The following is a 12068-nucleotide window of genomic DNA, read 5'->3' on the forward strand; positions in this document are numbered from 1 at the left end:
CTGAAAGCACGTCCCAATAGCAAGTGTTTCTATATTCTACCTGTATATTTTAGGTATCCTCTGCTTTTCTTACCTCATCAGGACTACAGTAGCACAACAAGCTTGCTGTATTTTAAATTGCTAATGGTAAGGAAAGAGCTCAACTATATAATTTTTTGCATACTTTGTATGTGCTTAAATATGAGTATATTTAGAGGTTTACATGCCTCGTAGATGTATATAAAATGTTCACAGTATTTGTATTGATTGTTTGGAAGGGGAATAGTATTTTGTACTGTAAGTGTTCATTGTGTTAAACGGCTGTGCTAATATTGCAAGACAATAGTACGTTTCTGATTGTAATTTTGGTTCTACTTCAGTAGACAGTTCACACCATTTCATCCATTATCCCCTTTTCTTATGTGGGTTCTTTGTTAAAAATGCAATTTAACATAGTTTACTGTTTTGTCCTCTGTGTATCTAAATGGTTATGTGTAGGCCAAACCTTCACTGTTTGCAGTTTGACAGTGCTGAATGGAATAAGACTGAACTCAAATACCTGGCTACTCCTCTACCCTTGCGCTTCTGGAACTTAGCTAACGGCCCTACACAACGCTCCTTAATTTAGAATACCTTCTATCCAAAGTGAAGCATGAAAGTCGCTTCCGGACAGTACGTCCACATGGGGTTTTAGGCTGTAATTGAGGTATATACCAGATTCATTGTCAGTTCCAGTTCCCTCTAGTGTTGATTGAAGCTATAAACATGGAGTGGACTTAAGGCCTTTTGTGTAGTCTTATTTAAGATGCAGGTAGCTAACTTTAGCAACCTTCAAAGGTGGTCTCAACAAGTGGCTTTGCATGACTTCTCAATTCTGACTTCCGCTAATTCTCATCTGAAAACACCAGTGGTCTGCTTTCAGGAAATTAGAGGCACCTGAATCACTGTGTTGACCTGTGTTCTGGTCTGTGGAAATGTTAAGCTTAAATGTTTTTTGTGTTTTTTATCAACTAGATTATTATTTTTAAAATTATGTGTGAAATGGTATTTATGTTATGCTCTAAATTATGTTTGTTCCAATCAGTTCAACATTATTTATTGAATATCTTTGTTTTTTGTTTTAATAAAATGCTGAATAGTATTTGTGAGAGTATAATGGATTGTGTTATAGAACACCTGCATTCTGATAGAATGTGCTCCTATTTCCCTGAAGTGGTCTTGCTGCAGTCAACCTGCACACTCATGAGAAAATCTCTTTGGAGGGTTTCAATAGATTTTCTCTTTCAAAGCGAAAGGTGCATCTTCCTGCTTTGGTGTTCTTTTATTGAAAGGACATCCTATATACTGCACTGCCATAGAAACCATAGATCAATTCACAGTATAGTGCATCTTCATTGTCTCCCAGGTCTTTTAGGAAGGTTTTGCCAATGATTTGCCAGAGAGTGACCAAAACTATTATCTTTCCCTTTTCAATGCCCTATATAATACTGAACAATATTTTGTCATGTTACTGCAAACTCCTAGAAACTTTTCTATGAATGTTAAAATAATAATTTGATGTGTGTACATGGTAACAAGAACAGGCCTATCATCGTAAAATATAAAAACATGTATGTAATTTATGTAGAAATGCAACTACAATTAAAGATTTTGCTATTTTAATCATGTAGTGTTTCTCATGTGGTGTTTATTTTAACAAACATTCTGAAATGCTGTCATTGATCAGTGACATTTATATAAATATCACCACCCAGTGGTATAAAGCAAGTACAGTTATTAAATAATTAGTATGCACAAAACAAGCAGCAGGCAAACTTGGTTGAAAGGATGTCAACAAGAAACCAGAAACTAATGACATCACTTGTCCTCTGGGATTAATCTAGAAATAATACAGATCCCACTCTCCTAGTGTGTCTCAAGGAGAGTTGGGCGGCAGGTAGCGTAGTGGGTAAGAGCGTTGTGCCAGTAACCGAAAGGTCGCTGGTTCTAATCCCCGAGCCTCCTAGGTGAAAAATCTGTCGATGTGCCCTTAAGCAAGGCACTTAACCCTAATTGCTCCTGTAAGTCGCTCTGGATAAGAGCGTCTGCTAAATGACTAAAATGTAAAATGATATGAAAAAAAAAAAAGCATTCATATTAATACACACTTGTAGGTACCACCGGCAGGTTAAGAGCATTGGGCCAGTAACCGAGCCGACAAGGTGATAGTCTGTCTGGGCCGTTGAGCAAGGCACTTAACCCTAATTGCTCCAGGGTCGCCGTCAATAATGGCTGATCCCTGGCTGTGGCCCCACTCTCCAAGGGTCTCAGTGGGATATGCAAAAAAACGACATTCCAATTCATATGTGAAATAGGACAAATATAAACACCCATTGACCAAAACACACTTAGATCATTGAAAGAGACTCCAGATTCTCATCTAGACTGTTATTGCTCTGATCCCTGTCTGGAAGGTGGGCTGTTGACCAGACATCATCCCAGGGGGGTGGAGGGTAATATAGTCCAGAATATTTCTGATAGCCCTCATATGCAGCCTGTGGGAACTCCGACAGTTCAACTGGCCTCTTCCTTCTCCGCAGCAGCAGACACATTGCACATGTCATCCAGTGGGGTACACATCACACACCTACCTCAGCACACACTCTGACAGAGAGCAAACACCTTTTATAGTTCTGCTACTTCTACCGCCGAAGGTCTCTGATCTCAATCAGTTTGAACATTCAGGACACGGCTTTCAATGATAAATCCCTTACATGTCTTATTAAGGTCAGTATTTTCATTTTCAAGGAGAGTTTGGGGTCTCTGCCTAGTATGTTGTCAAGCAGATGTACTTCCCTTGCCCCAAGATGTATTTTGTTCAGTTACCCTAAGGAGAAATGATAACATGAGACATATAAGGATAGGTTGTGAAGTCAAATCAATTCTGTCTGTATATTAGAGCTAATTAATCTGTTGTAAAAGAAGTGTTAAGACAGGAAAATATGAAAACAGTATCTCACTGTTTGCAATCCCAGGACTCATCTTAAACAACAATCATTACTGTATTCTGAATCATGTCATATTGCATTCGATTCCCTTAGCTAAATCCAGAAAATCCAGAAAATCACATTGTATGATTTTTAAGTAATTCATTTGCATTTTATTGCATGACATAAGTATTTGATACATCAGAAAAGCAGAACTTAATATTTGGTACAGAAACCTTTGTTTGCAATTACAGAGATCATACGTTTCCTGTAGGTCTTGACCAGGTTTGCACACACTGCAGCAGGGATTTTGGCCCACTCCTCCATACAGACCTTCTCCAGATCCTTCAGGTTTCGGGGCTGTCGCTGGGCAATACGGACTTTCAGCTCCCTCCATAGATTTTCTTGTGGGTTCAGGTCTGGAGACTGGCTAGGCCACTCCAGGACCTTGAGATGCTTCTTACGGAGCAACTCCTTAGTTGCACTGGCTGTGGGTTTCGGGTCGTTGTCATGCTGGAAGACCCAGCCACGACCCATCTTCAATGTTCTTACTGAGGGAAGGAGGTTGTTGGCCAAGATCTCGCGATACATGGCCCCATCCATCCTCCCCTCAATACGGTGCTGTCGTCCTGTCCCATTTGCAGAAAAGCATCCCCAAAGAATGATGTTTCCACCTCCATACTTCACGGTTGGGATGGTGTTCTTGGGGTTGTACTCATCCTTCTTCTTCCTCCAAACACGGCGAGTGGAGTTTAGACCAAAAAGCTCTATTTTTGTCTCATCAGACCACATGACCTTCTCCCATTCCTCCTCTGGATCATCCAGATGGTCATTGGCAAACTTCAGACGGGCCTGGACATGCGCTGGCTTGAGCAGGGGGACCTTGCGTGCGCTGCAGGATTTTAATCCATGACGGCGTAGTGTGTTACTAATGGTTTTCTTTGAGACTGTGGTCCCAGCTCTCTTCAGGTCATTGACCAGGTCCTGCCGTGTAGTTCTGGGCTGATCCCTCACCTTCCTCATGATCATTGATGCCCCACGAGGTGAGATCTTGCATGGAGCCCCAGACCGAGGGTGATTGACCGTCATCTTGAACTTCTTCCATTTTCTAATAATTGCGCCAACAGTTGTTGCCTTCTCACCAAGCTGCTTGCCTATTGTCCTGTAGCCCATCCCAGCCTTGTGAAGGTCTACAATTTTATCCCTGATGTCCTTACACAGCTCTCTGGTCTTGGCCATTGTGGAGAGGTTGGAGTCTGTTTGATTGAGTGTGTGGACAGGTGTCTTTTATACAGGTAACGAGTTCAAACAGGTGCAGTTAGTACAGGTAATGAGTGGAGAACAGGAGGGCTTCTTAAAGAAAAACTAACAGGTCTGTGAGAGCTGGAATTCTTACTGGTTGGTAGGTGATCAAATACTTATGTCATGCAATAAAATGCAAATTAATTACTTAAAAATCATACAATGTGATTTTCTGGATTTTTGTTTTAGATTCCGTCTCTCACAGTTGAAGTGTACCTATGTTAAAAATTACAGACCTCTACATGCTTTGTAAGTAGGAAAACCTGCAAAATCGGCAGTGTATCAAATACTTGTTCTCCCCACTGTATGTTATGCCACCAACCCCAGTTACCATAATAGTGTGTCACTGCAGGTCGGTCAGTCTCTAAACTGAAAATATCACAATAAAACGTACCTTCAGGTTGCATTTTGCTGGAGAAATGGCAGTAGTTCCAAAAGCTGCACATCCATCATATTGAATGATAGGCCTACTCCTTGTGCTGCGATGTCTTGTGCTCCTAAGCATGTCTTGCGTAATTATCTGTTTAGTATAAGTTAATCCTCCTGATTTTCTGGAGCATTCCAGCTCTGTCCCTTCTAAAAGACACTACAGTCTCAAGGGGTTTGAGAAGCCAGCCTGAGCGACGCACACAGAACATAACCCGGCATGACAAAAAGCAGCTCAAGGGCAATTCCATGGTAACGGAATTACTCTGATACTCTGATTCTTCACTTTAAAATGCATACCAAACAAAAAACATTGATTTCAAAGTTTAACAAACGATAGAACAAAATCTTTGTTCAAGAACTACTTTTAACAGTTTACATTTACATTTTTCCAAAAACACATTTACAGGAAGAACTGTATAGATACAACGTTTGGTAACAGAATAAAAGTGAGGAAGATTTTACTGTAATTCTGTTACCAAACTTAGCATCTCCACAGTTTTTTTTTAGGTTTGTTGTATGGTTTGTTAAACTTTGAAATCAATGGTTTTAGTTTGGCATATATTTTAAAGTCTCACTGTAATTTCATTATCGTGGAATTGCCCTCAAGTAAATACAGTGGAAGGTAGAGGGGATTTACCGTACATGTTTAGGAACTTACATATTGGGACTTATGTGCATACAAGGACTTACATACATAAACTTGGACTCATTATAAACTTTTTATAGAATCTTACATAAGCCATGTGCAATGGGGATTGCAGATGTTTGGTCCGTGTAGCTCAGTTGGTAGAGCATGGCGCTTGCAACGCCAGGGTCGTGGGTTCGATTCCCACGGGGGGCCAGTATGAAAAAATGTATGCACTCACTAACTGTAAGTCGCTCTGGATAAGAACGTCTGCTAAATGACTAAAATGTAAAATGTTTGGTGAAATCAAATAAAATTTTATTGGCCACATGCGCCGAATACAACAGGTGCAGACATTACAGTGAAATGCTTACTTACAGCCCTTAACCAACAGTGCATTTATTTTTAATAAAAAAAGTAGAATAAAACAACAAAAAAGTGTTGAGAAAAAAAGAGCAAAAGTAAAATAAAATAACAGTAGGGAGGCTATATATACAGGGGGGTACCGGTGCAGAGTCAATGTGTGGGGGCACCGGCTAGTTGAGGTAGTTGAAGTAATATGTACATGTGGGTAGAGTTAAAGTGACTATGCATAAATAATTAAAAGTAGCAGCAGCATAAAAAGATGGGGTGGGGGGGGCAGTGCAAATAGTCCGGGTAGCCATGATTAGCTGTTCAGGAGTCTTATGGCTTGGGGGTAGAAGCTGTTGAGAAGTCTTTTGGACCTAGACTTGGCACTCCGGTACCGCTTGCCATGCGGTAGCAGAAAGAACAGTCTATGACTAGGGTGGCTGGAGTCTTTGACAATTTTGAGGGCCTTCCTCTGACACCGCCTGGTATAGAGGTCCTGGATGGCAGGAAGCTTGGCCCCAGTGATGTACTGGGCCGTACGCACTACCCTCTGTAGTGCCTTGCGGTCGGAGGCCAAGCAGTTGCCATACCAGGCGTGATGCAACCAGTCAGGATGCTCTCGATGGTGCAGCTGTATAATTTTTTGAGGATCTGAGGACCCATGCCAAATCTTTTCAGTCTCCTGAGGGGGAATAGGCTTTGTCGTGCCCTCTTCACGACTGTCTTGATGTGTTTAGACCATGATAGTTTGTTGGTGATGTGGACACCAAGGAACTTGAAGCTCTTAACCTGTTCCACTACAGCCCCGTCGATGAGAATGGGGGCGTGCTCAGTCCTCTTTTTTTTTCCTGTAGTCCACAATAATCTCCTTTGTCTTGGTCACGTTGAGGGAGAGGTTGTTATCCTGGCACCACACGACCTCCTCCCTATAGGCTGTCTCATCGTTGTCGGTGATCAGGCCTACCACTGTTGTGTCGTCTGCAAACTTAATGATGGTGTTGGAGTCGTGCCTGGCCATGCAGTCATGGGTGAACAGGGAGTACAGGAGGGGACTGAGCACGCACCCCTGAGGGGCCCCCGTGTTGAGGATTAGTGTGGCAGATGTGTTGTTACCTACCCTTACCACCTGGGGGCGGCCCGTCAGGAAGTCCAGGATCCAGTTGCAGAGGGAGGTGTTTAGTCCCAGGATCCTTAGCTTAGTGATGAGCTTTGAGGGCACTATGGTGTTGAATGCTGAGCTGTAGTCAATGAATAGCATTCTCACGTAGGTGTTCCTCTTGTCCAGGTGGGAAAGGGCAGTGTGGAGTGCAATAGAGATTGCATCATCTGTGGATCTGTTGGGGCGGTATGCAAATTGGAGTGGGTCTAGGGTTTCTGGGATAATGGTGTTGATGTGAGCCATGACCAGCCTTTCAAAGCACTTCATGGCTACAGACGTGAGTGCTACGGGTCGGTAGTCATTTAGGCAGGTTATCTTAGAGTCCTTGGGCACGGGGACTATGGTGGTCTGCTTGAAACATGTTGGTATTACAGACTCAGTCAGGGACATGTTGAAAATGTCAGTGAAGACACTTGCCAGTTGGTCAGCACATGCTCAGAGTACACTTCCTGGTAATCCGTCTGGCCCTGCGGCCTTGTGAATGTTGTCCTGCTTAAAAGTCTTACTCACATCGGCTACGGAGAGCGTGATCACATAGTCATCCGGAACAGCTGGTGCTCTCATGCATGCTTCAGTGTTGCTTGCCTCGAAGCGAGCATAGAAGTGGTTTAGCTCGTCTGGAAGTCTTGTGTCACTGGGCAGCTCGCGGCTGTGCTTCCCTTTGTAGTCTGTAATAGTTTTCAAGCCCTGCCACATCCGACGAGCGTCAGAGCCGGTGTAGTACGATTTAATCTTAGTCCTGTATTGACTCTTTGCCTGTTTGATGGTTCGTCGGAGGGCATAGCGGGATCTCTTATAAGCGTCCGGGTTAGGGTCCCGCTCCTTGAAAGCGGCAGCTCTACCCTTTAGCTCAGTGCGGATGTTTCCTGTAATCCATGGCTTCTGGTTGGGGTATGTACGTATGGTCACTGTGGGGATGACATCATCGATGCACTTATTGATGAAGCCAGTGACTGATGTGGTGTACTCCTCAATGCTATCTGAAGAATCCCGGAACATGTTCCAGTCTGTGCTAGCAAAACAGTCATGTGGCTTAGCATCTGCGTCATCTGACCACTTTTTTTATTAACCGAGTCACTGGTGCTTCCTGCTTAAGTTTTTGCTTATAAACAGGAATCAGGAGGATAGAGTTATGGTCAGATTTGCCAGATTTGCCAAATGGAGGGCGAGGGAGAGCTTTGTATGCGTCTCTGTGTGTGGAGTAAAGGTGGTCTAGAGTTTTTTTTCCTCTGGTTGCACATTTAACATGCTGGTAGAAATTAGGTAGAACGGATTTAAGTTTCCCTGCATTAATGTCCCCAGCCACTAGGAGCGCTGCTTCTCAGAATTCTCTGTGCATACTATTTTCTGTGGTTCAATGTGTGTAGCAAAAAGAGGACGGAGAGTAAAGAACACCTGACATGAATATAATCATCCAGAATGGTGCAGATATGTTACAAGTAGGGCTGATATGATTCCCTATTAAACATATCTGTTCTACGCCTGTATCTGAATGTTCTGTGGCTATGCCACACCAAAATATGAATGTTTTCTGTTTGCTTTGATCAGGGTTGACATGTTTTCATCAATCATCACTAGAGTGGTACAGTAATAAGGTCAAGAGAGACTAATATAAATAAATAAAATGTCTTCACCTGTCCTGGATGAAAAATTAGCTGTACTTTAGAAAGTGTAAGCCGTGCCTTCAGCATTTCTACAGTATGCCGTTTCAGCTTTGTCCTTTTCTAGTATTTCTGTATCAGGGCCAGCCACACTCTTCAAAGATGGAACAGCTTATTTAATGTGAAGATGTGTGTCCCCTTTGGATAGTCAAAAAGAATAAGCAAGAATAATTCAGAACTAGTCTAATGCTCCTAAATATTTATTAGCATCACAACCTACTGGACAATATTTGGATTGTTTCCCTTTTGTTGAATTTAATGTGATAAAAGCACTACAATGACATAGCAGATGGGTTTGGTACAGTCATATGTAAATCCTTACAGAGTATGATCACTAATCTACACAGAGCTAAATGACCAAGGTCGTGTTCAGCAGAGAAAATGGAAGAAAGAGTAATACGGGTCAGTACTGTCCAATGAAAATGTTTGTTTTCGTTTAAAATTCGAAAAAAAAAATGTTGCTACAGTGTGCCCTAATGAACAGGACCCACCAAACTTTTGGTGGGTCCTGTTCACCCACCAAACTCATTTGCCTCCAGCAGTAATAGCCAGCAAGCTGTTTGTCCTCTTCATAATGTTGGGTACAAAGAGCAGTCCTGAGGCTCTCTCGATGCTCTCAATGGGCACAAGAAAGCGCTCCAGAGGAATCTTGTTATCCACAGGTGTGTTGGGCATCACATACGAGCGCAGCTCCACCTCTCCCCTCTGCTTCTCCAGGATCACCACTTTGAAGAAATGGGTGGGGACCGCCACATTGTTCCTCCCCATCACCTGGTACTTCACATACATTTTCCCATCTGGTTCCAGTCTATAGGCAGAGAGAAGGAACAGTTACAACTTCTGTATCATTCTCACCATGGACCCCATTCACACAGATCCTGATGCTTGCATAATGCCTGTTTGCTAAAGCAGATCACTGTGTGAATGGCGTTTAAGATGGCAACACTGAAAAATACCATTATGTTTCTTATGGAAATCTCTGTTTCAGATAACACTCACCTGGGCAGGTAAAGTGGTCCAGTGCACACAAACACATTCATGTAGTGCTTGGTAAGTGAACGGCAGTACTTCTCCAAGTTGTTCCATGCATTTTGATTTAAGTTTGGGTTCTAGGGGAAGACGAGGTAAATGAAAGAAACTTGATTATCTTGAACAGCCATTCATTGATTCCTGCTCTTTGCTCTGGAAGTGTAGCTACATGGGATTCAGAAGCCTTTTTGACTCATCATTATTTTTTTTAGGGTTTTAAACTGCAAGGGCACACTTATATTGCCACCTTAACCACTCGCACACTGTGTAACACACTTATTCATCTTCACATTGACAAATATGCCATGTTTCCCCACAATACATGACTTACCTGTGGTGAGACATTACTGAGGTAGAACGTGTCATCCATTGCCTTTTGATTCCATTTATGATTGGCAGCTGCTGCCAAATGCCCCCTGTCAAATCCACTGCCTCTGTAGTCTGCATTGGTAGCCCTGTGGTATACGTGCACCGTATCATCCTCTTTAAAGTCGCAAAATTTCCTGTCTGAAGGTCCATTCAAGCCATCAGGACTGAGTTGCTCTATAACCCATGCAGCAGTCCTGTTTCTGGGATCATAAGAAGTCACGTAGGACTCCCTCGTCTTGATATTGGTGAGAGATGGGAAGCCGTACTTCATTGCAGCTGTTGATCGGGAACCTACCATTTGACCCCCTCCTTGGTACGTGGTAAGGTCGGTTGCTGCGTCCACACTTGGAATAGGAATAACGGGTACTCGATTGAGTAATCCATGGCTCAGACTTGTGGTTCTATCGGTCGAATCTACCTTCAGAGACGCACCAATGGCTGCTCCCACAGTCAAGGACACGCCGGAGACAAACCACTTAGAACAGATAACACGATACATTTTATGCATCGGAATAATTACCACAAACTATTACCAAGTCTTTACCGCTTTTACAACAATTAGCTACATAAAAAGTTCATTTCATATCACATATTTACACATGCTCATTTATTCTTCAATACTCCCTATTCGTCGCTGTTATTGAATGGACAATGGGCGCATGGCTATGACGATTGCAGTAGCTACGTCTTAAAGGTACAGTACATAATTCTTAAAGGTACAATACAGAATTTAGTAGGCTCTAGTACAGCCTGAGCTACGGTGGCTTCAGAAAGTATTTCTATCCCTTGACTTATTCCACATTCTTTTGTTACAGCCTGAATTCAAACTTGATTAAATATATTTGTTTTCCTCACCCATCTACACACAATACCCCTTATTGACAAAGTGAAAATGTTTAGAAATTTTAGCAAATGTATTGAAAATGAAATACAGAAATATCACATTTACATAAGTATTCACCCCCATGAGTCAATACTTTGTAGAAGCACCTTTGGCTGTGATTACAGCATTGAGTCATCTTGGGTATCTGTATCAGCTTTGCACATCTGGATTTGGGGATATTCTCCCATTCTTCCTTGCAGATTTCTCTGTTAAGTTAAATGGGGAGTGGCGGTGAACAGCAATCTACAAGTCTTTCCACAGATTTTCAATAGGAATCAAGTCTGGGCTTTGGTTGGGCCACTCAAGGGCTTTCACATTCTTGTTCTGAAGCCATTCCAGCGTTGCTTTGGCTGTATGCTTGGGGTCATTGTCCTGTTGGAACGTAAATCTTCTCCCTAGTCTAAGGTCGTTTGCACTCTCAATCAGGTTCTCATCAAGGATTTGCCTGTATTTGGCTCCAATCATTGTTCCCTTTATCCTTACTAGTCTCCCCTGCCGCTGAAGTATCCCCATAGCATGATGCTTCATGGGAGGGATGGTGTTAGACGGGTGCAGAGTTGTGCATGGTTTTCTCCAGACATAGCGCTTTGCATCCAGGCTAAAGAGTTAAATTTTTGTCTCATCAGACCACAGAATCTTTTGCCTTATGCTCTGAGTCTTTCACATGCCTTTTTGCAAACTCCAGGCATGCCATCATGGGCCTTTTTCTCCACTATCCCATAAAGCCCAGATTGGTGAAGTGCTGTAGAGACTGTTGTCCTTCTGGCAGGTTCTCCCATCTCAGCCAAGGAACACTGTAGTTCTATTAGAGTGGTCATTGGGTTCTTGGTCACCTCCCTGACCAAGGTCCTTTTTGCCCGGTGGCTCAGTTTGGTCGGACGGCCAGCTCTAGGCAGAGTCTGGGTAGTTCCATATTCTTTCAATTTCCCAATGATGGAGACCACTGTGCTCTTGGAAACTTTCAACACTAGAAATTATTTCATACCCTTCCCCAGATATGTGCCTCATCACTATTCTATCTCGAAGATCTACGGACAGTTCCTTGGACTTCATGGTATAGTTTCTGCTCTGACATGCACTGTCAACTGTGGGACCTTGTATAGACAGGTGTGTTTCTTTCTACATCATGTCCAAACAATTGAATTGGCCACAGGTGGACTCCAATCAAGTTGTAGTGACGTCTCAAGGATGATCAAAGGAAATTTAATGCACTTGAACTCAATTTGGAGTGGCATAACAACAGGGTGTGAATACTTATGTAAATGAGATATTTCTGTATGTTATTTTCAATAAATTTGCAAACATTTCTAAAAAC

At 42.6% G+C, this 12068-nt stretch overlaps 1 protein-coding gene across 1 annotated transcript; it reads right to left on the reverse strand.

Annotated features, from left to right (window-relative positions):
- Positions 1-8656: 8656 nt before the first annotated feature.
- On the reverse strand, positions 8657-10520 carry endog (endonuclease G). The gene is made up of 3 exons (XM_084176542.1): positions 9833-10520; positions 9472-9581; positions 8657-9280 (listed from the first exon to the last, which is right to left on the reverse strand). The coding sequence occupies exons 1-3, from the start codon at positions 10376-10378 to the stop codon at positions 8998-9000; spliced, it is 939 nt and encodes a 312-aa protein (XP_084032668.1). The 5' UTR covers positions 10379-10520; the 3' UTR covers positions 8657-8997.
- Positions 10521-12068: the final 1548 nt, after the last annotated feature.

This window comes from Coregonus lavaretus, assembly GCF_964263955.1.
Source record: "Coregonus lavaretus genome assembly, chromosome: 14".
NCBI lineage: Eukaryota > Metazoa > Chordata > Actinopteri > Salmoniformes > Salmonidae > Coregonus > Coregonus lavaretus.

Coding starts and splice junctions, on each gene's coding strand:
- endog (XM_084176542.1), bottom strand. CDS start 10,378: ATGCATAAAATGTATCGTGTTATCTGTTCTAAGTGGTTTGTCTCCGGC. Junction 9,582..9,832: donor TCAGTAATGTCTCACCACAG/GTAAGTCATGTA, acceptor GTCTTCCCCTAG/AACCCAAACTTAAATCAAAA. Junction 9,281..9,471: donor GGACCACTTTACCTGCCCAG/GTGAGTGTTATC, acceptor CTCTGCCTATAG/ACTGGAACCAGATGGGAAAA.